Here is a 26,308-nt window from a genome sequence, read left to right on the forward strand (position 1 = left end):
ATGTGTGTGTGGGAAACAGAGTCAGAGAGTTTGGAAGAGGTCAGAGAAATCTGTAGGGACCAGTACTCCTATCATGTAGATTCTATGGCTCAAGGCTTAGCAGCAAGTTCTTGCTGAGCTATCTTGAAGGCCTCCGTTTGTCTTTTAATAACATATTAACATCTCTGTATCTCACTCTACTCTTTTTTAATGGGTATAATATTGACCCAAAGTTTATTACAAGGATTGAGCTAATACATGTTAAGAATTTAGAATGACAGTCAGCATGGACTGAGGGCTCAGTGAATCCTCTCTGTGGCTTCTGTTCACACCTGTGTCACCTGTGACGTGGTAGTTGGAGTGTAAATGTAATTGGCGTATGAAGAGGAAAAAAGAATCTCTGCCGTGGTTTCTTATCACCTTCTCTAGAGTCTCAGAACTGGGCACAGAGCTTAACAGAACACATGATATTTCTCAGCGAAGAGCTCCGGGCAGACTGGGAGGCAGTTTTACACACCTGCATTGCTCTCATCCCTACCAGAGTTTCTGAGAGGAGGAAATGTTGGTGTTGGTTTGAGTGGCAGGCCATAACGACTGACAATATGCTCCATGGCTGGAGTCCACATTCACTAAACCGATAAAGGCTGTGTTTCATGACCCTAGACTGCTTAACTGCTGCTGGGCTGTGATTCCAATTTGTTTTGTTTTGTTGTTTTGTTTTTTCGAGACAGGGTTTCTCTGTATAGCCCTGGCTGTCCTGGAACTCACTCTGTAGAGTGATTCCAATTTTAAAGCATGTGGGAGAGGAAATCAATGACTCTAAGTTTTACATGTGTAGTAAAAGTACAGTTATTTTCAAAAATTCTGGAAACTGAGCCAACTATGCTAGCAGGCACTCTACCACTAAGTGGTACCTCCTCTCTTGATGGCCTAAGTTGCCCAGGCTGACCTTGAACTGTCAACCTTCCTGCCTCAACTTCCCAAGAGGTTGACTTACAGGTCTGCACTGTTAGGCCTGGCTGAAATCTGAAACCTTTCTGCAGATAGTTTGTTTAGAGGCCTATGAGCCTTTGGGTTTGGACTGCAGTATGCCTCCAAGTAAGCTCTATAGCCATTTTCCACAGGCACAATGACAGTGACTAGTATATGTTGACACTCTGGGCAGGGCTCCCGTGCCAACACTTACTCATATCGTCCCATTTGATTCCACAGAATTCCACAAGGAAGGCTTTGACGAATTTGCCCTTCTGAGAGGATCAGTGAATCAAGCAATAGAGTTCTGAAGGAGAGGAGAGATGAAACAGTGGCTGTCTCCTGACAGACCAGCCTCAGGCAGCTCCTGCTGCCTTGGCCTGTATTTGTAAACACCCGACTTTTCTGCCTTTGTGTTTCAAGCCACGGCTACTGAGCCCGGGGCTGGGTGTGCTTCAGTGCCAGGTGCCTTGAACTGTGGTCACACTTATCACCAACACTTATCACCAGCACTTCGCCTTCCTTTCAACCGTCTCACAGGATTACCAGTCCTCCCTGCACTGTTTTGACTTCTGTGTGGAGGCTTGCTGCTTTGATGGGACCTTCCTTCTTTTCTGCTCACTTTCAAGTCCCAGGGGATCTCTGCCCTGGGAGTCCAAGGTCAGCCCTCCAGGGGGGTTAGTTCTAAGGAATCTTTTGCTGCTATCCAGTTGGGTGAGACCAACCTCCTGTAATGGACATAAAATAATGGCGCTTTTCTTTGACCCTACCCGGCACTGCCAATGCAATTACGGCTCTTGTGGAGATGAGGGCTGGAGAGATAAGAGGAATTTTTTAAAGTGTGCGTGTGCCCGTGTGCGCATGCGCTCGCGCGCGGGGGCGGGAGGTTGTGTTTGTGGGTGTTGGGGGGGGTGTCCTTTTCCTCTTGGCATTTTCTTCCCCAAACATTTAATTCCTGCCTGTGATAAAAACATCAAGCAAATCCTAGTTGGGGAACACTGTACAAAATACATGACTCTCCTTAAAACTGCCAGTCATCAAGGACAAGCAAAACCTCAGAATTGTCTCAGCCAAGAGGACGCGATGATGAGATATAACGTGGCATCCTGGAAGATGTCCTAGAACCAGACAGCCACGGAGAAAAGCCTAAGGAAACCTGTATATAGTTAATCACGATGCAGCAATATTGATTCATTAGCTACAATAATAAATAAACCGACGCAAGTGATGATCGTAATAGGAGGCTAGCGAAGGCTTTAGGGTTCTACTGCATGTGCAGCTTTTCTATTACTCCAAGTGTCCTAAAGAAGGCTCTGGATGTTTTTCAAAGCTCAGACTGTGAAGTCTGAGTCTCCTGGGTCTGGGTTGGCTGCTATGGTATTCTCGTCTTCATGGAGACCTTGAATCGCTGCCCTCACCTCTGCAATGCGTTGGCCACTTTATAGACAAGCACACACTGGCTTTTATTGTTCCTGTTGATCCAGGTGGCAATGAGTTTATGATTCCTGTGTTTCATAGTCCTGTGATCTGGATGGGGAATTGCTTGCTAAAGGTCACTTAAAGGGGGCGTTGCTGGGTGTGGCTGTTTACCACTCCCAGTGCCTTTAGAGGACGGGTGGGAAAGCTGCCTAGATTAATTCAATCCCACACGATTCAAAGATGTTAACTTAAACTTCTGCATTGTAAGAGCTAGGACCTCTGAAACAGAAATGGACTGCTTCTTGTTCAAGTCAGCATGGTGCAGGAGGAGACTGACAACTATGAGCCAACTGGAGTTCAAGAAGCAAAACCACCACCAACGGGGTAAGGGTGGGGAGAATGTATATGGGGGCACTTCACTAGAGAGAGTTACTCGGTTCCAGGGCAAAGTCTGAATCTGAAGTACCTAATAATTCTCACTGGGAGAAAAAAGGCTTGGTTCTATAGGGACTCTACAGCTGCTGGGTTTTCAGAGCCTCAAGGCTTTTTGAAAGTTACTTGGTACCAGTAGGGGGACTACACTAAGGCCAGTTTTCTTGGCAGGGCATTCATCTTACATTCAGTGGTCTGGTTTTTGTGAGAACATGAAAGGACTTTGATATACATGAGTAGCAAGCTCATGGTCCAAGTAATCGGGCTAACTTTTGTGCCTCTGAAGAATGAATGGTGAAGAGAGGTTTGTACAGGATTTTTCACGGTATGAAACATGTTGGGACCCCTAGAAGAGTGGACATAATTCTGAATTTTCTGCTGATGGCCTTAGGACTGATTAGCAAATGAATTCAATAGAGAGTAGTGGTCTTTTATCATATTCTTTGATATTAAGACAAGGTGTGGTCCCCCTGCCCCCTTTCTTCTTCCTTCCTTCCTTCCTTCCTTCCTTCCTTCCTTCCTTCCTTTCTTCCTTCCTTCCTTCTCCTCCTCGCCCTCCTCCTCTTCCTCCTTTATATATGAGCCAGATCTGTAAGACTCCTTCTTTGGACTCCTTTACTCTCTGTGAGAGTTAGGAAGTCATATTCTCTCTAGCTCTTAGTTCCAGGTACTGGGCAATGTCCACTGTACCACAAGAGGATTTTTCTTTCTTTGATGTTAGGTCATCACATTAGAAAAGCAAATTTCCACCATGAAGGCTCCAAGTCAGTTGTTTGTTTCTTGTAAATCCACTCTACAGTGACTGGAGGTAATCTTCCATTTCCCATGTCATTTTCTGAGGAATGGTGAATAGCCAGCCATTACAGCCTCATCCCCCTCTGCTTCTCCCCTTCTCTCCAAGGCAGGTGCACATCACATAGGCCAAGTGAGGCGATATCCTTCCCATCACAGACACTTTTGTCAGCACCAGAAACTCTATCTGCTAGCCTTTATTTAGCACCTGAGTGGTCTCACAGGCTGCAAGTAGTTAGTAAGTTATACAACTAATTGTTGAGCAGTCAGGGGCAAAATGTGCTGTTATTTTGAGACAAGGTCTTGATATGTAGCTTTGGCTAGCATGGATCTATGTAGGACCAGACTGGTCTTGAACTCAGAGATCCCAAGAGCTTCAACTATATCCAGCCTAAGATCTGCATGTGCATTTTTCCCTGCTTGTATTCCTGCACATTATCTGTGTGTGGTGACCTCCAATGTCAAAAGAGGGCATCAGATCCCTTAGAATTGGAGTTATAGACCACTGTGAACTACCAGGGAGGCACTGGGAGTTGAACCAGAGTCCTACAAAAGAACAGTCAGTGCACCTTACTGATGAGCCAGCTCTCCAGCCCAGAGAAGTTGATTTTTATTATGTTTTTTTCTTTTTCAGACTCCCCAACATAGTGGACTGACCCCAGCAAACAAAGATTTAAAAGGTAGTATGTGGAACTAAAATAGTACTTCATAAGCTAAAAAAGAGATAAGATATAAAAACATAATTTTTAAAATGGATAGACAAGAGTTTGGGATGATCTCTTTATATCGTTGAAGAGAAAGAGTGATTGATCATTGGGCATACATTAGGAAAATGGAAGTCAAAACTACTTCATCTTACCCCAGTCAGAATAGCCAAGATCAATAAAACAAATGACAGTACACGCTGGCAAGAATTTGGGGAAATTGGAATATTATTCATTTCTAGTGAGAAAAAATTGGTACAACCTCTGTATGGACCAGCGTAGCAGTTTCCCAAGAAGTTAAAAACTGATCTACTTCAAGATCCAGCTATACCACTCTTTAGCATTGTATTAGGGTTAGAACTTATACAATGAATCTCTCTATCGATAGACAGACAGACAGACAGACAGACAGACAGACAGACAGATTGGAATTTGTTAGAATGACTTACAGGCTGTCATCCAGCTAAGCCAACAATGGCTGGCTATGAACGGATAATCCAAGAATCCATAAATTATTCAGTCCAAGGGGCTGAATGTCTCAGCTGGTCTTCAGTGATGCTGATGCCAGCAGGCTCTAATGGCAGTGAAGGAATGGACTTGCTAGCAAGGTGAGAGCAAGCAGCCAAAGAACAAAATCTTATGTCGTCAATGTTCTTATATAGGCATCCAGCAGGAGGTGTTGCCCAGATTAATGGTGTCCTAACCTCAAGATCTGGATCAAAGATGTGTCTTCCCATCTCAAAGGTCCAGATTAGAAGTAGATTCTCCAAACCAAGCAAAACCTTTCTCAGGTGTGCCCTCCATTTCTGGGTTGTAATTCATTCCAGATACAGTCAAGGTGACAACTAAGAATAGCCATCACAGGTACATACCCAAAAGCTCTGTATGTTACTACAGAGATACTGGCTCATCATATTCATTCTGCTCTATTCATACTCGCCAGAAGCGGTTAGTTGCTCTCTACAATCTGATGACAAGGCCCTGTTGCTGAGGCCAACACTTATGTCATCAAACATGGAGAAGTTTGTCTGGTGCCTAACTAGAAGCCTCACCCCTACTGACTAGTGTTCATGATGTTGAAGATACCCTGCATTCTACTGGAGGAGAAAGATAATCATCAGTATCTAGAGGCGATGGATGAGTCCAAAGAAACACAGTCTTTCTGATATTCACAGGACTGATGTATATATGAACTCATAGACACTGTGGCAGCACACACAAGACCTGCACAGGTTCAAGCCAGATGATGTCCCAGCACTGAGAAGGGAAGTAGACGTAGAGTCTCAGTCCTAACCAAGAAGCTATTTGCAGTTGATTTCAGGTGACAAAGGGAAAGTCAGTTTTCTCCAATGGAGTTATCACCACTGGGATATTCATGGCAGGCCACATGCCCAAGAGTAGCTGGCTAACACAAAATGAATTCCACACTTTTGTTTTGTGGCGGCGGGCATTCTGTTTGTTTTGGCTTTTTGAAGGGAGGATCTTATTGATTTTTTTTGTCTGTTTTGGTTTCCATTTGTGTGTGTGTGTGTACATGTGTGTGTTTAAGAGAGAGAGAGAGAGAGAGAGAGAGAGAGAGAGAGAGAGAGAGAGAGACCAACGACCTAGGGAGGTGGATATTAAGTGTGACCTTGTTTGAGAAAGCATGTCTCTGGGGGTGGGCTTTGAAGTTTCAAAAATCCAAACTAGGGCCAGTACTGTTTTTTCTGTCTCTCTCTCCCCCTCTTCGTCTTCCTCCTTCTCCCCTTACCACCCCCCCCCATGCCTACTGCTCTCAGATTAGGATGTAAGCTCTCAGCTACTGTCCTAGCACCACACCAGCCTGACTGCTGACATACTCTCTGCCATGATGGTTAAGAACCAACCATACAAAACTGTAAGCAAGTCCCCAGTTAAATGCTTTCATAAGTTACATTCATCATGGTATGTTCTCTTTACAAAAATGGAACAGTAACTAAGACAATCATGTTTTAAAAAGGTTCCCAAGTGCTAGAGGTATAGGGTAGTTGGGATAATATTTGCCTATCATTTATGAAGACCCAGCTTCCTGATCAGTTCCTAGCATCACAAACTGGGGTGTGGTGACTCACACTTGTAATTCCATCACTTGAGTGGCGGGGGCAAAAGGATCAGAATTCAAGATCATCCCAGGGTGCCTAGCAAGTTTGAGGTCAGCCTTTGATACATAAAGACTTCAGTCGAGATAGTTTCTGCCCTATGTTCAGACAAGAGTAAAATAACTGATGAGACACAACATTACAAAAAGAACCAGAGAAAAAGACATTTATTTTCAATGCCCCTCTCTCAGCCATCTCTCACCCCCAACTTTATCACAGAACTCCAGGGGAAAGCACATCCCAGCTATGTACTCTACAGACCAGTAACAGTTAATGGAGAGCTTCCATTACACTATTATATATTTATAAGCAAGGAAGAAGCATTATTGTCTCCCATAAATACTGTATTAAACATTCAGAAGCTAGGATCCAGTCTGCCATCCCCTGACTTACAGAAAACCTCATTTTAACAAACTGGAGTGAGCTTTTCATGAAACAGGGACTCTCCAGTTATGCTGGTACATGCTTGTGTGCAAAGAACTGTAGCAATTAGGATCTGGGCTGAATCTCATTCTATGATGTTTACGCCTTTCTAAATATGTTTGAAAAGACTTAACAGTGCTTCCAGATACTCACCTGTCTACCTACATCTGCTACACCTGACATTTACAATTCCTTCTTTTACAAAGATTTAGTTGACAATTTCATACATGTATACATGTATCTTGGCTACCCCCCACCCCTATTTTCCACCTAATCTTAGTATCCCTACCATTTCTTACCTTTTCTTTTTCCAGATTCATGACGTTAGGTTTGGTTTTGTGTACCATTTAGTTTAACCAGGACTACCTGTGCGACCACGGGTTTAGAGCCTGGTAGGGTTACAAATGAGAACTAAAGGCAACAACTACCTCTTTCCCCTATCTACCCATAGAAAATGGTTCAGCAGTGAGGGACAGATCTCCTGAGCCTGCTTCCAGGCATGTCTGGCTGGTGATGGGGGCATCCTTTTGCATGCCCTGGGAAGATCTGGATTTGTGGGTATGTACTTATGAGAGAATGGCATTTTGTAGCTCTTCTCCCTATCTCCTGGATTGTGCTTTCTTTTCACCCTCTTCTGCAGCAATCCCAGAGACTTATCATGGGTAGTAAAATTGTCTTGTATTAGTCTCTGCACACTAAACAATCATAAGTCTCTGCATTCGTGGCAGAGGCTTCTCTGATTAAGGCTAAGAGTGATTATCTATGGGTTAAAACATATTTAGAGGGCAGTTCAATGCCATGCCAATTTACCTATATAATAGAAAAGGACCTAGGACTTTAACGTTCATGAACTTTTGAGTGAGAATATATCATCAGGTATAGATTCTCTGATGCGAACCTCAAACACACTCTGTGAGAGATCTTCAAATCTCCAGTTTTGTGTATTCAGCTTAGCTCCTGTAGAGGCCCAAAGCTATAAAGGACCCAGTTGGAAAGTGATGCCTCACAGTAGACAGTACTGTGTCTGTCAGTGGGGACAGTAGAATGTAAGTAATATGGGAAGTGGAGGCAGGGGACTCTAGGAGTGGTCTTTAAGTCATTACATTGGGTTTAGAACTTTAAGCTGTCAGTCTACCCCAGGACTGAGGATGCTGGTCCTCTCCAGTCCTGCATAGTTTCTGATGAGAACTCTACTGCCACGTGCCTCTGCTCTGTGCATAGCTATTTTTTCTAATTACTGACCTTGAGCAATTTGTTTCTTGAAGTTATGGATTTACACTTTGTTAAAAAATCAAACTTGGAACTATTTTACCATTTCAGGACTTTGAATGCTCCCTCAGCTTTGGAATGCCAAGTCATGACATTAAGATCCTGAATACAACCCCGAAGTCTATAGATGGCGTTTTCATTTTCAAAATGATTTCTCTTTACATTTCATCTTGCATATGCTTCTACTGCTGTTTTCAAGCTCACTAACCTCTTCTGTAACATCTTACTGCCAATACTATCTCATCTCACTTTTTCATATGTAAAAGCTGAGTCCACATTTTCCATGTCTGTATTTAATATGTTTAATCTTTCTACTCATTTTGAGCATGAGCATTGTAAGAATGTAACTGTTGGGCCTGGTGATGGTGTTCTATGCCTTTAATTCCAACATCAGGAGGCAGAGGCAGGCAGATAATTTTGAGTTCAAGGCCAGCCTGGTTTAAAAATTGAGTTCTGGGACAGTCAGGGCTACACAAAGAGAAACCCAGATTCCAAGGAAGAAAAAAGAAATACTTATGACCTCGTCTCCTTATACTTTGACCTATGAACTCAGCTTACCTTGATCTCCTAGAAACCTCTGTCTTCTTTGCCTGGGTCTCGTCTCTGTGTGATGGTTTAGAAAGTCTCAAAGAAGCAACAGAAAAAACTGCTCATCTCATTTTTCTTCTGTCTCACAGGGCCCACACTTCCCATTGCCTGATATTTAATGTCTTTTTTTTAAAAAAAGATTTATTTCTTTTGTACATATGAGTACACTGTTGCTGTCTTCAGACACACCAATAGAAGCATCTTATTCCATTACAGGTGGTTGTGAGCCACCAACTGATTGCTGGGAATTGAACTCAGGAAACCTGGAAGAGCAGTCAGTGCTCTTAACTGCTGAGCCATCTCTCCAGCCAGATTTAATGTCTTGATAGCCACCAGCCTATAGTTTTCACTAAAGTTTTAATGTTTTCTTGAAGAAAATAAATCCAGTCTTTACTACTCTGTCTTGGGAAAAGTGGAGATTCCACTGTGTTCTGTTAAAAAGTGAAGCTCTTGAGAGGCAGGCAGATCTCTGAGTTTGGGGCTACTCTGGTCAGCAAAGAGAGTTACAGGACAGCCAGGGCTACAGAGAGAAACCCTGTTGGTGGGGAGGGAGTTCACATCAACTCCACATTCAGAAGTCTTTAAAAGGCCATCTATGATACACTGCAGCCATTATCATAGGATCAAAATAATTCTCTAATGTTCTCAAATGGTTACTATATATCTAGACTTTCATAATCATCTCAAAATATCTGAGATTTGTTTGATAAGAACCCTGAGTCCACTCGTTTTGATGGCTACATCTCACTTTCCTTTCACTCTAGAGATGATGCTTTGTCCTTCTCCACTTTCCTTATGCCAAAACTTGCCAAACACCAGACCCATCCTTGTACACCTCACTTTCTGGAAATGTTCCCTGCTTCTTTGTGCTATCGTTATAGTTATTCCCATTTCACTTGTTAGGCCTGCAGGTTGAACTCAGCAGCGACTAGATCTAGTCCCAAAACTTCTGGTAAAGAATTGCATGCTGTCAGAAGGCTCGACAGATCTGATTGCTCCCAGCATCTTTTAGAGATGCCAGGGTAAGTGGGCTCAGGCGGTAGCAACTTAGGCCTTCCACTTTTAACTTCCTCATCACCGTATCTCCTAAAAGCCTCACTAAGGATTACCAACACATTGTTGCTTCTGTTTACAAACTTTCTGAAAGAGGAGAACTTTCAACTTAGGTCCATTCCTTTACTCTGAAGATGTAATCTGTTGACAACAGATACTACTTAACTGACTTGGGGGAAAATTAGATAATTCTGAAAAAACAAGAATGTATTTAAACACTACCCTATTTAACCTAAATGCCACCCAGAGGCAGGTCTTCAGCCTGGTAACCTATCCCAGTTTGTAGCATGGCTCTCCTCCAGCCCTGTGGGAACCCAGGAAGTTTTATTCCTCCCTCATAGAGTTCTAATGCTGCACTGTATTTACAGGGCTCAAATATTCTTTCATTTCTTAATTCATTTAATCAACACCTACTATTTGCTGTGTATGTGCTGAAAGTTTTGATGCTGGCAGTGTCATCAAAACGTGAATAAGCACGGATACATGTTGTGTGTAGCTTTGTTACCCTGCCTAAGCTCCAGGAACGCCATGCTACCAGCCCCCACCCAGGTTCTCTTGGATCCACAGATGAAACACACACACACACACACACACACACACACACACACACACACACACGTTTAATTGGTTTCCAACACACCTTATTGGCTCAATTTCCAGGCACTATTAATCTCCTGCAGCTAGCGTGCGCTTCCCAATACTCTTATTTCATCACCTCTCAACCTGTCCCAGCTGCCCACGCTCCCCCGTGGAGAAGCAGCTCGCTAGCCCGAGATCTCACATGGCTGGTTGGCTTTCCTCCCTGTGAAGCATGGCAAACACTCCTTTCCTCTCTCTCCTGAGTCTCTTCACTTGCCTGTGGGGACCTGGAAGTCCCATGTATCCTTCCACCCAGCAACTGGCCCATGGCATCTTTACTGACAGATCAAGAACCAGTTCCACCCCTACACCTCACCTTTTTTGTCAAATAAAATTAAATCCCTCTTCTCCCAGGCATAAATTGAACAAAATCATAACAATCATGTACATTACAAAGCATAATATACAACTGACATCCTATCCATCATGATCTACTGCTGACCTACAAAGGATCCCTGCAGACTGAAAGAGTGAAGCATGCCCCTGGTGCTGCCGCCATTACTGATCTTACAAACCTAATGTCAGGCTGAGATCAAGTTGCAAGGTGGGAACAAGGAACCAAGCCACCGGTCTTTCCCAATGCCACAGAGCAGTGACTTGCTAGCAGATAATTTTCTCATGGTATGGAGAGTCCCAGTGTGAAGGCAAGCATGACTTCCTTAGGAAGCAATTTGGCAAGAAATACCAGAATAGGAAATGGCCAAGTTTGTCCCAACAATTCTATAGCTATAAACTCAGCATAAAGAAACATACAAATAGGCAGTGATATATTTTTAGAAATCTTACAGCAACACATTTGTAACTGTGAAAATCAAGGCACCAATGATAACTTAGGCAATACTCGACAATCGTTAAAATACACATATTGAGACATTTGTATCACTGAGTTACAAAACATTACAGAATATATAGTATCTTGGCATATAGTGCAACATGCAAAGGTTCAAGACAGATAAAGCTATATATTTAAGAACTTGGAAATATGTGAATAACTACAGAGGACATCCCAACATACTCAGCTAAAAGTTCTCTCTCACTGAATTCAGATGTTGTCTTATTGTATTCTATGTGCTGCAGAGACTATTTCTAACACTTCATTTCCCTTGTTTTATTAAATTATTTTTCAAGACCAAACTTTTAGTTCATTTAGCAGTATATTACAAACACCATTGTGTCTTTCTTGACACTTGTATAGTATCACACTGTATAAATGTAACACAAACAGCATCTTTTCCCTATGACTTACACATATATCAGAAGATCCTTAAGACACAACATCATTTATTTGTGTGCTTAATCTAAATTTGTAGATATGCAATTGCCTAAGCAAAGCATATACGTGTTTAATTCTGATAGCTTTTGCCAACATACTCAGTGTCTAGTGGGGCTGGTTTTTTCTCACTTTTTCAGTTTTAATGCCTATTGTAATATGTTCTGTTAAATGAGAACAAGCATATTATTTGTTGCAGTGGTAGTTAATTTACAAACTAACCCAAGAAGAAAACTGCTTTGATGTTATCTTCCTAGTAACAACAAGGCACATCCTTGTTTGAGTCTATTTTGTCTCCCAGTTTTCTTTTTCCAAAACTGATTTTCTCATGTAGGTTTTCCAGACATGTTTTATTGAGTTCACACACGAGTCTTTCTGTTTCAGTAATCACAAAGAGTGGTCTTGCAGTTTATCTTCTAAACTGTTTAGGCTTATGTAGACAGATATGAATGCAGATAGATAAATAGATGAAGGTTTTTTTTTAACTAAACATTTTTATTGGATTGTATTTACAATACAGAACAGTACGCAAAGCATGATTGGTTGAACAGCTTGGTAAATACTCATAAAATGTAGAATGCACCCATGTAACCAGCACCTAGATCAAAAACAAACACTACCAGCACCAGAGAGCCCTTGTGTTCTCTTCTAGGGCAACGAAGCCAAGTAAAACCCAGTGTATTCCAAATGGCTGCACTTGTACAGAGCAAGAGTTGTACACAAACAGGTGACCCTAGCCAGTCCTAATCCAGACAGTCTTGATAGCACTTAATTTTGGGCAGGGAGGAAGTAGCTGAAAGAGGGAGATTTCTGAAGACACTTAGCCAAATCTTAAACTGTGGAAATGAAGGCCTTCTGCCCAGGTCTGCTAACTCCTACTGCTGCCCGCATGTTAACTACTGCAACTACCTAACTTCTTTTACGGTTTGGTTTTTCAAGTAGATGATCCTATTTGCCAAGTCTGAACTCTTCCTGATTCATGTCTTTGCTCTAACTTCCTTGGTGAAAAGTTCTAGCATGGTGGTAGGTAGGAAAGGAGACAGTAAACACAGCCTGGCATTGTCAGAAAGGCTCTTTGGTTTCAATGGTAAGAAGTTTGCCTCTAGGGAAGAGTTGCTATGCCAGTGAATTATATATCAGTTTCTAATAAGAGTGCTTAATTCTATCAAATCAAATGTCTCTTAATACCATATTAAGATAGTCTAAAATTGAAGTATCCTTGCACTCCTAATATAAACTCAAATGAGCCATGATTTTATTCTTTCTTTCAAGTGCTACTGAGTTGTGGGCCTAATTTCTGAATAACTTGTAGTGATACTTATGTTTGTATTTGCAGATGTGTGTGGGGGGGCTGAGGCCAACCTCAGTTGTTCTTCAGCTTTTCACATTGGGTTAAAATGTATTATTTGTGTGGAGGGGTACACATGCCATGGGCATGCATATGGGGGTTGTAGGACAACTTTGTAGAGTTGGTTTTCTCCCTCCACTTTACATGGGTTCTAGAAAATCGAATTCAGGTTGCCAGGCTTGTATAGCAAGAGCCTCCACTAACTGAAACAGCTCATCTGCCCCACCTTATTTTCTAGACAGGGGTAATCAGGGTGATTTGAAGCCCATCAGTTAGGCTGGGCTGGCCAACCAACAGATGCCTGCAATCTGCCTCTCTCTGCCTTCTCTGAGCTGGGAACTAGTGCTCAACATCAAGACCAGTTCTTTACTTGAGTGCTGCAGATCAAATTCAGGCCTTCATGATGGAGTGGCAAACATTACTTAAAGAGCTATTGCCCTGGTCTCGAGACAGTAGCAAGCCAGACTTACCTAAAATGTACTTTTTCATACAATCTTTATTGTGTTTTTGAATCATTGTTATTATACCAACTTTACAAAGTAAATACAGAAAAAAAATTTCTTTTATGTCGTAATTTAAGATTCAAGATCCCTTCTCTAGCTTCTGAAATTATTAAAGCAACATTGGGATTCTTCAATCTTCCAAGTCTGTACAATGGTCTTTTATCTGCATTTTCCTATGGCAGTTATATTCTCTGTATTAAATTTTATCAATTAGTATTTTTTTCTAAAAATTTCATCTCTGAATTTGTGTGAGATTCCTCAGACAACTGGAAACAGTTGTTTAACAACACATCTCCCTCTCACTTAAAGTTTCCTACATGTCTCTCCTGCCTCTTAAAGAGGTTACCTAATGGGTTATTTCCCTGAGCATCCTTACTATGCCAAGAAGCTTTTGAATTTCTTGGCTTTAGACTAATTGCCTCTTGCTTTCATCTTTCCTGCCTCCTTTCTCTGCTTTGTTTTGTTTTGCAACTTGCCCCACTTCTGAGACCATGGGCATCACTGCAAACACTGTACTCTATGTTACTGGCTGCCTTTTCAAGGGTGAGGTCCCAGGGGCCTTGCATGTGCCTTCTGTGCTCCTGTTTGTGAGAAGCTGCTCTGCTTATATTACCTCTAAGAACCAACTTGCACTCTTACATTTTACTTTCAGTGAAGTCACTGTTTTGAAGGAAGAGTTGCTCTAGAAAATGGCTCCATCTTTCTAGCTCCCTTCCATTTCCTGTGATTTAAGTGACTATGTATGCCTATATGTATGCATCTATATTAATAGGCTTTTCCTCCCAACATTTATTTTAGCTGTCTCTTCTTTATGCTTTATGCCTATCCTGTCCAATTTGGATTCAATTCTAGCAGTTTCTTCCTAGTGCTGTGCTTTACCTCATTAATTTCAAAAGGTATACAGTATCAGACCAGGCCTCCCACTCTTTCAACACTCATCAGCCTGCTGACAGGATTCTGTAGAGCTCTTCTGAGTTTCGGCCATTATTTTCAGATTAGCCCACTGTCCTTTGAAGTGAGAACATTGCAATGCTCCCATTTGCAAGGCATCAGACTACGGCTGCTTTCTCCTACATCTTCCGAACATCTTGTATTCTGAGGCTCATGGGGGGACCACCTGTCACCTAGTTCTGCAGTGACCATTGCTATACTTGCTACTCCTTCTGTTACTTACGGTGACAGGTTAATAAAAACAAAACAAAACAAAACAAAACAAAAAAAAAAAACACTACATCACTGGCAGCATCTTCCTTCAGTTTAAACCCTGTTAAGAGTTCTATTGTACAAGAAGATTTTATACTTTTATGATCACATGAAACTATAGTTAGATATCTGCTCTATCCAAAGTGCTTTTCATATATACTACCTCATTCATTCCTGACTCAGCTCTGTGAATGAAATTCTATTACTTTATCTTATCAGTGGCAGAACTGGGTCTAAGATCATGCTGCTCAAAAGACAGATAAACTGCAAATCATCTAGCTTCAGATAACCTTCTTCTCACTCTCTATCACTTCTTAAATTATGACCATTGTCAGCAAAATTTACATTTGAACTTAATTACTTATAACTACATATTTTAAAACCTAATAAAAACAAATATTACAGGTCAAACCTAAAAATGTAGGTGATAAATAAATGTTTCTTGCTACTATTCTTCAGAAAGCGCAGAAAGAGGAGGAGAGAGGCTGGTGAGGAGTGAACGGTGCTGCACATCTCAAATACGTGGTTGTCCTCGTACTATGCGCTACTTCTAGAAAACATTATGTATGTTGTTTATAATTTATTAATAAATATTTTCCTTATGCATAACTATCTAGGAAAAGCTAGAAATAATTTTTCCGTACTTCATAACAACTCAGTATTTTTTGGTTGGTTTCTAGGAAACATGAACATTCACTGGTCCATAAAGTATCACATGGACCCTTATCTCTTAGATATATTAGAATCATTCTGCCATTAATATTCCTTTGCTAGCAAATTATTCAAGAAGCATGAAAATATAAATTACTTTTATGTTATAAATCTATTTTATAACCACTTTCTGTTGTTCTTGTTTGAGACAAAATTTCTCTGTGTAGCCCTGGATGTCCTGGAACTGACTGTAGACCAGGCTGGCCTTGAACTTAAGAGATCTGCCTACCTCTGCCTCCTGAGTGCTGGGATTAATAAAGGTGTGAATCACCACCTCCTGGCAATAACCATGTTTCTTACTTTTTAACAACTAATGGCAACTCAGGAAAAGCACTGGCTTGCAATACTTCTACAGCATTTCCAACATGCCACTTCAGCTCCTGACGTCTGGGAGATAACTCAGTTTCAGATGGGAATGGTTAATATTGAGAATAAATAGAAGCAACTGGAAAAACTCGTGAGAGGATAATATTTCTTGGTAAAGCTTTTCTCTCCACCACTGGAAGACTTATTTCTAATTAGGATTTGGTTGGTTTGTTAGTTTGAGGGCCAAGGATCAAAGTCAGGGATCCCAGGGCCCTGTGCACATCAGGCAGCAAGCTAAACCCCCAGCACTACAAACTCAAGTCTAAAGCCTAGCTTGCTGATAAGAGATGTATTTTTTTAATCTTATGCTGGGTTTCCCTTTAGAAGAACTCTGATGTAGGAAATATCTCTTTAATTTAGGAAATAAATGAAAATGCTATTATCTATCCAGGGACACTAGTAATTTAGCTTTTACAATGATGTATGTTGATTAATACAACTCTTATTACTACCAAAACTAACAAACCCATTTCCTCCACTGAAGAAATTTCCTTCTTGTCACCAAGTCATAGATGTGACATGCTGTTTGCTAACAAAGGATTTTCACACTATCTCCTTTTGGTTGTTAGTTCACAGAACTAAGACAATAAAACAAGACGATGAGTAAGTGAAACCCTAGTTTACCCCTCTAAATGAATGTATTTCCCTCCCACTTAGCCAAAAATATAAAAATATAAATGACTATGTATACTTCAGTGGTTCTGTTTATATTTAAAGATTTACCAAACTTAAAAACATTAGAAAAGTATTTACAGGTTGAGTATCACTATCCAAAATGCTTGGAACCAAAAGTAATGTTTCAGATTTTAGACTCTGTTTTCAGATACACTTTACCTTGTGGATAGGAGGGTCTAAATACAGAATACATTTATTTCATACACTTTATTCATTAGTTTCAAGTAGTTTTATACACTATTTACAGTGTCTCTGAAATTTACCTGTGATTTTCCAATTGTGTCATACTGTCAGTTAAAAAAATTTAGATTCTGGAGCATTTCAGATACTGGATTTTATTATTTTTGTTGTTGCTGTTTTGTTTTCCGAGACAGGGTCTCATGGTATAGCTACAACTGGCCTGGAACTCACTCCGGAGACCAGACTGGCCTTGATCTCAAAGAGATCTGGCTGCCTCTTCCTCCTGAGTCCTGGACTAACGGCATGTGCCACTATGCCTGACCCAGATATTGGATTTTGGATGAAGGATGCTCAACCTGGTAGATAGGAGATAAAGCAGTTAACTACAGTGGCCACAAAACACTGGAAAAATCTAAGCAATTTAAAAGAACTCAGCTATAGCTATACAAGTATAATTTACAGTTTCTCAGAAGAATAAAACACTGAATGTCTTTTCTCTAGATAGCGAAGATTGTTTCTTCCCTTGCCCCAGACAAATGGCAGTCAATGATTTGGGATTAAAACAAAACACAACAGGTATTCACCTAAGGAATCTCTAATAAAGACATATAACGTTTTCATTCATAATTAAACAGTTCAATTACTTCTCCCTCAATATGCAATGCTCTCCCTTTAGAAAACTATAGTATTGGTTAAGCCTACTTTTTTCTTATATGAACTTTTAATTTTTATTTGTATAGGTTACACAAGTCTAGTAGGCACACCTCAAGAATAGCACAAAATATGCCATTCTTTAAGAAAATTATGAGACCACCAATTTTTAAAGAATAATCCCAGATACTTAATTCAATAGACAAATTTCTTACCATCAGCAGTAGAGGTTTAAGTGATCATTAAATGCTCACCTGAAGATTATCAAAGCCATATAAAGTGTAAACTTGTTTTTAAGATTTGTGTCCATTTTGTAAGCCAGAATTTGTACTGAGGGTTTTAAGAAGATAACCTACAAACATATAGTCAATCTGCCCCATGAAATGTCTCAGAAACACAGTATAAACAGTTAAGAACCATACCAGAGTCCTGCTGATGTCCAAACTTCAAGGAGGATTTTCTTGAAATCCAGTATAGTGGTTACTGGCTCAAGAGCACATCCTGAAGTATTAGCAGTACAAGCTTTTGACTTTTAAGACTACCCCTTAAAGAAGAGCACACTTGGTTACACATGGCTTTTAACCTTGAGCTACACTTATGCTACAAACCCATTACCCCAGGGTTAGTCAAGTGGAAACATGGACATTGTCTGAGCACTGTTTAGAGTCCTTGGTCTTCCAGCTTTGATGGAGATCTCGGAGGCGCTCAGAAGTTCGTGTGCTTACATTCAGAGCAGGATGAACTTTACAAATTCCACTCTCCTCCATTAGTGATAGGCCGCAGATCCCGAAGTAGGCATGTAAAGCATCTGGAAAGGCATTTGAAGCCACAATTAGCCCTCTCACTTGTACACACTGCAAAGGATCTACAGCAAATCACTACATTTAAAATTAGAGAAACGCTAGTTTGTGAAAAAAATGGTCTCAATTTCAAACAGTGTTTTTAAAAGTCGATCAAAATCATGTGTTTTACTATAAAAATTATTATTAGAATAATACATCACATGATTTTCTTGCCTATGTTCTCTAAGGATCTGGATAGCAATACCTTCTGCTGACTACAAAACACAGGAAAAAAAAATAATTATATTATGTAGTTTTTTTTCTTTTATTTCCAATTTTGTTTTTGTGGTGCTAACTGCATCCAGGACCTTCTAGATTCTCAGCATGTCTTTTACTAGAGTCTTAGGAAATTTTCTAAACATGAAAACAAAAATAGCTTCTGAAACGAAACAGGAGCACCTGGCCACCCACTGGAGCTTTGTCTCATAAATCCTAGGCATACACCAAACCTGTGTGTAGTGCAAGAGGCAGAGAGGCCACCTGGAGTGCCGTGCAGCTTCTGACCTGACAGACAGCACAGACTCATTTTCTCTGTGGCTAGGAATGAACCCTGTGTTCTAGCCTTACCAGTCTCCCACTTAGAGGGAGCCACAACCGTCTACTAAGTATGAAATCGCATGGCCTCTGCCTGCCCGAGAACCTTATATAGTCTTCTCAAGTGCTCAGAACTCTGCAGTTATAGGACACTACAAAAAGAAAAAAAAATGGTTTCACAGCAACCAAGAATGTGTTTCTATTTTTGAAATGGCCAACATTTAAGATTCTAAGAGCTATTAAAGTTCAGAATACCTTCATAAGTCGAACTTTGTCACAAGCTAAATGGCTCACTTTCCTCTAATTTTCAGAGTAAAAGAATAAGTTTCCCCCTATTCCTTATAGTTACTCTAAAATTACAAGGTGAACAAAGCAGTATTAACCTTGTCTGGAGATCAAAAAACTTTCAAGAAAAAAAAAGGAAAAAGAAAGGACTGGAGAGGCAGCTCTGCAGTTAAGAGCATTGGCTGCTCTCTCTGAGTCGTACCATCCACAGTTCATAACCATCTGTACCTCCAGTTCCAGGGAAGCTGACACCTTTTGTAGCATCTGCAGACACAGCATGCATGTGGTGCACAAATATATACACAGGCAAAATATCCATACACATAAAATAAAGGTTAAAGGGAAGAGGTGAATGGCAAGGGGTGTAACACACACTAAGAATAGTATCAACTGGATCTTGTAGAAAATCTAAATCTCTCCATATGAATTTCTTTCCTCAAAAGAAGTTTTGTAAAAGTCAGAGCTCTGCTTTTAATTTTAAACCTCTAATCATTAAAACAGAGCAAACCAAAGCAAAACTACCCAAGCAGTCTAAAACCCAAAGCCCTCTTCAGTAGACAGTGATATAGTCTCCACAAGAGTAACAGAAGCCCTGAGTCAAATCTGCTACTTATCTTACTAAAACAGTTAAGGCGTTCATCTGAAAGACAGTGGCTCAGAGGTTTTCCTATAGGCTCACTGAGCAGGTCTTGCCCCCAGACCTTCTGTTCAATGGTGCACAGGCTCCAAGACACTGTCTCTACGTCAGCCTCATACCCACCCACATATAGATACAAACAACTAAACTTAGTAACTGATCCCTCTGGAAAAAAGCTTCAAGAATTTCCCTCTAAACACGGAACTGGAAAGCTAGGCCTGGTGGCAGTCCACACTTTGAAGCCAACACTTAGACAGCAAGAGTAGGAGAATTAAGAAATCAAAATCGGACTGAAAAGATGGCTCAGCAGTTAAAAGCAATCACTGTTTTTCCAGAGGTCCTGATTCAATTCCCAGCAACCACATGGTGGTTCACAACCATCTATAGTGGGATCTGATATCCTTTTCTCTTCTGGTGTGCTAAGACAACTACAAAGTATATATATATGAAAGAAAGAAATCAAAATCATCTCTGGCTATGCAGTAGGTTCAAGAGGAACACAGACCATACGTAAGACCCTGAATCAAAAACCTACAGCCCACAAAAACAAACCTTCATGGCACCTGAAATAATTGGCTTTTCAAATATACAAGATGGATTTAAAAGATTGAATTTCTGTTATCTGTTAAAACACTGCCAGACTGAAGGTTTAAAAGGGGGGTGGGGGGATCAGGACCAAATTAATCATCAGATTTCTTAGACATCAAACTTATTTATAGCTATATGGCTATGTGTTATACATACCAAAACGAAAAAAAAAAAAAACTCAAAACTATTATTTTGCTTAAGACATTTATTTGTGAAAACATATCTTGGTGTATTCCTTTCAAGTATCCCACATTTTCTCTAAGATAACTTGTTTTTAATAAAAAAAAAAAACAAACAAACCAGGTGTAATTTATTCCTTTTACTTTAAGCAAAAATACAAATTTCATGAGCCTATTCTTTATGTTTTGATTCAAGTACACACTGCAAGCACAGAAGCTCTATAGAGATGAGCAGAAGAGCAATCCCTAGAGCCTGATAACTTAAAATGCTGCAGTAGCCATTCCTCAGTGTGAATCCTCTAATAATATGTGATCCAGAGCTCTCCGTTCTTTTAGCAATGATGTTTATAGACAAGCTGCAAACAGGCTCATTTTGTTGGAATAAAATAAACACAGGGTTGGTAACGGCTGGAGACGGATGCTAGAGAGGGGTGCTAATTTGGGGGTGCCAGTCATATAGTCTGAAGCTATTTGGTTCCTGTGTTTTAAGTAATGAGCACGAGAACCCAGAAATTAAAGTTTCTGTCTAAAAAAATGAACTGAAATCAGAGTAGTGGCCTTTAATCCCAGCACTTGGGAAGCAGATGCAGGTGGATCTCTGTGTGTTTAAGGACATCCTGATTTACACAGTAAATTCCAGGCCATCTGGGGGCTACAAAGTAAGACTCTATCTTTTTTTTTAAAAAAAGCTAACTGAAACTGCCAAAATTTATAGGGAGCAAGTAATACTTGTAATTCAGAATTTGAGAAATTTTTATTAACTAAGTAAGTATATGTCCACTGTACACAATGAGTTGCATAAGACATTTTCAGAGTATCATGTGTACTGTCCTTTCTCTCCAACCTGACAGTCTCTGTTGCTTTAGTGTCATATGCATATACACGATCTGTGTCCCTATGAAGTCAAAGATCCCAAACAAGAGAAAATGAGACAGGTATCTGTTTGAGCCTGATGCATATTTCTTAATATGAGGGTCTCCAGTTACAACCATTTTCTGCCAACAACATAATTTCATTCTCTATGGCTAACTAAACTCCATTGGGTATATATACCTTACTTTATTTACCCATTCATCAGTTGTTGAAAACCTAGGCTGGGTCTTATCTTGGCTATGGAAGATTCATGGTGGCCCAAGGCTCTCTGTAGTATGGTGTCTTACACTCCTTTGAGTATACACCCAGAACTAGTACAGACTCTCCTGCCTTCACTGTTTATGAGGTGGGATTGTAAGCATGCATCACCACATCTGGTTTATGTTGTGCTAGGGATCAAATCCAGGGCTCCAACGTGCTAGCAAGCATTCCACCAACTAGCCACACTTGGGCTTGAGCAAGCCCTTGAGCAACGCTTTTAATATGTTGTTTGATTTGGTTAATGTTTAATTTGGTTTTAAGAAAGTTTTTTTAAAATTAGAAATCTCTCTTGTTCCCCTCAGAATTCAAGTGTCCTGGTTAGCCCTATCAATGTGAAGTAATCGAGAATCACTTGTGAAGAGAGAACCTCAGTTACAGAACTATCCAGTTCAAATTGACCTGAGACCATGTTTGTGGGGCACTGTCTTGATTTCTGCTGAATGTACGAGAGCTCAGCCCACTCTGGTTAGTAACATCAGTAGGCAGGTGATCCTGGGCTGTATAAAAAAGCTAGCTTGAGCGTAAGATAATGCAAGCCAGAGAACAAGCCAGTACGCAAGTGTCCCTTAACTGACTTTTCTCAATAATGTATAAGCCTAGTTGTATAAGCCAAATAAACCCTTTCCTCAAGTAACTCCTTGGCTAGGACTGATTCAGAACATGTGCTTTACACATGAAATAAAACATAGCTAAGTACTGGGGATGTGGAGAGATGCAGACCATACTAATAGAACTTAACAATTTACCCTCCCTTTATACTGCCCATACCTTAAACCTGTCTCAAATATAATGTTTACAATTTTTATTTTGTATGTAGCTATGGGTAGGTGCTTGGGTGCACATACAGAGGTCAAAGGACAACATGTGGAGTTGGATCTCCTCTTCTACCACGTGGGTCCTGAGAACTGAACCCAGGTCACCAGGTCTGGCAGCAGATGTACTTACCCACTGAGTCATTTCACTGGCCTCCAGACATCATCTTGTATAAAACATATTATTTACTGTAACATTAGTGGCAGTATTTTCTGTCCACTGGGGAAAGGACAGTGAGACACTACTGCTGACAGGATCAGAGGTCATATACAATTTCTGAAGAAGATATATACTTACAAGGTCTACTCAACACATACTCCTTTAGATTTGTGTCAAATGTAATTACCTGGATGACTGTCTGGCCATTTAGCAAATCCCCCAACAAGGCGATCCTGAGTTGATAAGATGTAATTCCTATTCTTCTCAAAATTAGTGTACTGGAAAATTTTCAAAAGCTAAAAACAAAATGACAAAAATTAACAGGCACAAAACTTCTTACTGGCCTACGGCTCACAGTTCCGCTAATGATCACTCAGATAGACTTTTTCTAGCTTAGACTCTCAGAGCAAACCTCTGGAGACTTGAGCACTTAACTTAGCCATCTATAGTTATCTTTTTTAGTTGATTACCAAGCTTATTAGCAGGAAGGTTTGATATTGTCAACATATGACTTCTACCCAGGCACACCTATAGATTCAGTAAATACCTACTAAAATTACACACACAACACATGTAGAGGAACATTACTTAGGCACAAAAAGGAAAATTTTATATATATTAAAAAAAAAGATGGCTCCTAACATTATGCTAAAGTAAATAAGGAAGACACAGAGGGACAAGTATTGCATAACTGTGATAGATGAGCATGATAGTTTACAATGGACTCAACAGGATCTAGAGTCAACTTCCGACAAAACGGTGGACATGCCTGAGGGAATATCAAAATTAGGTTACCTGAGATGGAAGACCTACCCTAAATGTAGGCAGTACTATTTCCATAGGCTAAGATGGTGGCCTGTATAGACAGGAGAAGCTAAGTGAGCCCCAGTAATCCCTGCTCTCTGCTTCCCAACTATGGACAAATGTGATGAGCCACTCCCTGCTCCTGCTGCCAGACCTTCCCTGCCACAGTGAGATGTAACTCCCAAAACTCTTAAGCCTAAACAGACCTTTCCTTCCTCAAGTTGCTTCTGTCAGGTATTTTAGTGGCATGATGGATGCCCAGAAAGGACACATGGAGACAGCAAACACAACACGGACTACAGGAAGCTGGGGCGAGGACAGTGAGACATTACTGCTGACAGGATCAGAGGTCATGTGTACAATGGCACTGGTGGTTATATATTACTTTGGATATCATTATTACTACTGAGTGGTCAAAGTGCTAGACATACTATGCTATAAGTTCATAGGAGCATTACAACAGAACAACCAGCTTGACAACTCAGACCCTTTTGAGTAAAAGGAGAGATGGTCTGGTATTGGGAGCTTCTGGGTGTGATGCAGCAGGAAACACCATCATCAGTCACTTAGTGATACTTAGTGTGGAAAGTAATTACAGCTCACTTTTTAGATGTGGTATTGATACAAGGAGTTGTTTTTAAGTTATTTTCAGTTAGTGATGTACACTATCCTCTTATTCTATGTATGTCTGAACACATTTTTAAATGGCATTAGAACTAAACAGATATGCTATTGCCTTCATTTTAAACCAGTCTGTTTTCATTTGTTTCAACCACATGCATGATTTTTAAGAAGGAAAAATAGGACTTTGGTGGTCTGACTAGGTAAGCCCCCTCCCCCTAGACTCCTGTGTTTGAATGCTTGGGTCATAGGGAGTAACACTATTAGGAGACATAGCCTAGTTAGAGTGAGTGGTCTTGTTGGAGGAAGTATGATGCTGTAAGGGCAGGCTGTGAGGTCTCCTATGTTCAAGTTGACCCAGTATGACACAAAGTCCCCTTCTGCTGTCTGTAGATGAAGATGTACAACTCTCAGCACCATGTCTTCCTGCACTCTGCCATGCTTCCCACCATGATGATAATGGACTAAACCTCTGTAACTATAAGCCAGGCCCAATTAAATGTTGTCCTTTATAAGAGCTTCCTTGGTCGTAGTGACTCTTCACAGCAGTGACACCCTAACTAACACAAAGACATTACATACAAGATGAACACGAGCTCTGTCTGTCATATTCAGAACATCTGCACAAAGGGTGGTTCTTAAGAGTAAAGGCATTTCAAGATGAAAATGATATAAATAATGGCTCAGTGATTGATTATTAGATTTGTAAATCTAATCAATGAATTTTGGAAGTTTAAGGCAAAACAAACAATAAAATGAAAAAAATTTCAAATGAACTTCCAGTGAATGTCTGTTATCTTTTTAAGTTAACTTCCTGTTTCAAGGTATGGCTTCCTAATTAATCCCTGTTGTAGATGCTCTAGTTAGCTTTCTAGATGTCTGGTCTAATGGGTATGTAACAAGTCCTACAAACGTTTTAAGCAGGTACAGGTATCATGTGGGCTGTGTGTCTTTATTACCTTTAGTGTAGCGCCCACCCAGAAGGAGTAGCAGGTGTCGACCGGCTTGTTAGGTCTTCCATGGTACCCGTTCTGTTGCCTCATTATGCACCACCTCTTTATCCTGTTCAGTTCTTTCTCTGAAAAAACTTCTTCCAGTTTACCCATCAGGCACAGTGATGCAATGCCACAAAAGGTGGATCCTCCTGATGATCAAAACACAAACTGTATGTCTATGGGCCTATGAAAGCAGCACGACATGTCGGGAGAGGGGAACAGTCCCATTAGCCTACAGGACAATGAAATAAAGTTCAGTAACAAACTCAAAATACTACAATGAAGTCTCCCATGTCAACTGCCAAAACAGAATAGAATTTAAAATAATTTAAAGCTCTAAGACATTATACTTAAAAGGAGCAAGATTAAGGAATCTGTTCCAAATTACATGATTTACATTTACACCAGAACTAATTCCCTGAGGCTCCCCATAAGTTTCTCTATGTCCACAGTTCTGCATTCAAGGAGGCAGCTGAGAATCCAAACCATTAAAAAGCAACCAGCATCTAAACAGACTTTCCTCTTATCACTTCCTAGCTAATTCAGCAAAGCAGTATTTACATAGGCATTACTGCCCAAGAGATTTAAAGACAGGAGCAGCAACACAGGCTATATCCAGATTAAACTCTGTACCATAGTGGCTTTATCACTCAATTTTGTGAATTTTATTAGCATTCATGTTTGTATACACCAAGTTATCCAGAAGAATCTCTGTCCTCTGAAACATGGAACTTAAGGTAGTCAACAAGCACATAATCAGAAGTAGAGCATGAAGCTAAGCACACAGGCACATAAAACAAGTACATTTTTGTACTTAAGCACCATACCAAAAAACATAAAGAGTCAAAATAAGTTCATGGAAATTCAGTGTTCAAAGGAAATTAAGGCCAAAGGGATTTTAAACATTTTTGTTCTGGATTAAGGAATAGAGATATTTTTAAAGAACCATAGAAACAAATTAATTTGTCTGAGATTCCTATTATGAACCTTGAGAGACAAAAATAATTGTATTCATCACAAACTCAAGCAGCCCAGTTCTTACACAATATATTCAGACTGTACCCCCAAAAAGTGCTTTGCTCCTGGTGAATTAGTAGGATAAAGTGAGCACACTTGGTGACCAAGGCCCAGGAGGTCACCATCTGCCTGGTGAGTCTCTCTGTCTAAATATACTGACCATGCAAAAGATAGAAACAAAACAACTCACTTAGAAAAAGGATAAAAGAACATCACCAAACCCAATATATTACATGTTTAGACTGGGGAATTAGGAAGAACAGCACATGAAAAAGCAAGAATACCATTAAGCCCAAACAGTTCAACTTCAACTTCCCACGCACGCACAGGATACACAGTACCACACAGGACAATCAACTGCACACACATCAGTGCATAAGTATACTGTAGGTGAGCTCAGGAAGTA

The 26,308-nt window shown here is 40.4% G+C and overlaps 1 protein-coding gene across 1 annotated transcript in view; it reads right to left on the reverse strand.

Moving 5' to 3' along the window:
• Positions 1-15,590: 15,590 nt before the first annotated feature.
• Positions 15,591-26,308, reverse strand: part of Pggt1b (protein geranylgeranyltransferase type I subunit beta) — a 41,597-nt gene continuing 30,879 nt past the window's right edge. Inside the window, exons 7-9 of the mRNA XM_028777190.1 lie at positions 24,850-25,034; positions 22,653-22,761; positions 15,591-18,102 (exon numbers count right to left, since the gene is read on the reverse strand). Coding sequence (XP_028633023.1) covers positions 17,921-18,102; positions 22,653-22,761; positions 24,850-25,034 — 476 coding nt within the window. The 3' untranslated portion in view covers positions 15,591-17,920. The remainder of the gene's footprint in view (positions 18,103-22,652; positions 22,762-24,849; positions 25,035-26,308) is intronic.

This window comes from Grammomys surdaster, unplaced genomic scaffold (genome assembly GCF_004785775.1).
Source record: "Grammomys surdaster isolate TR1022 unplaced genomic scaffold, NIH_TR_1.0 278, whole genome shotgun sequence".
NCBI lineage: Eukaryota > Metazoa > Chordata > Mammalia > Rodentia > Muridae > Grammomys > Grammomys surdaster.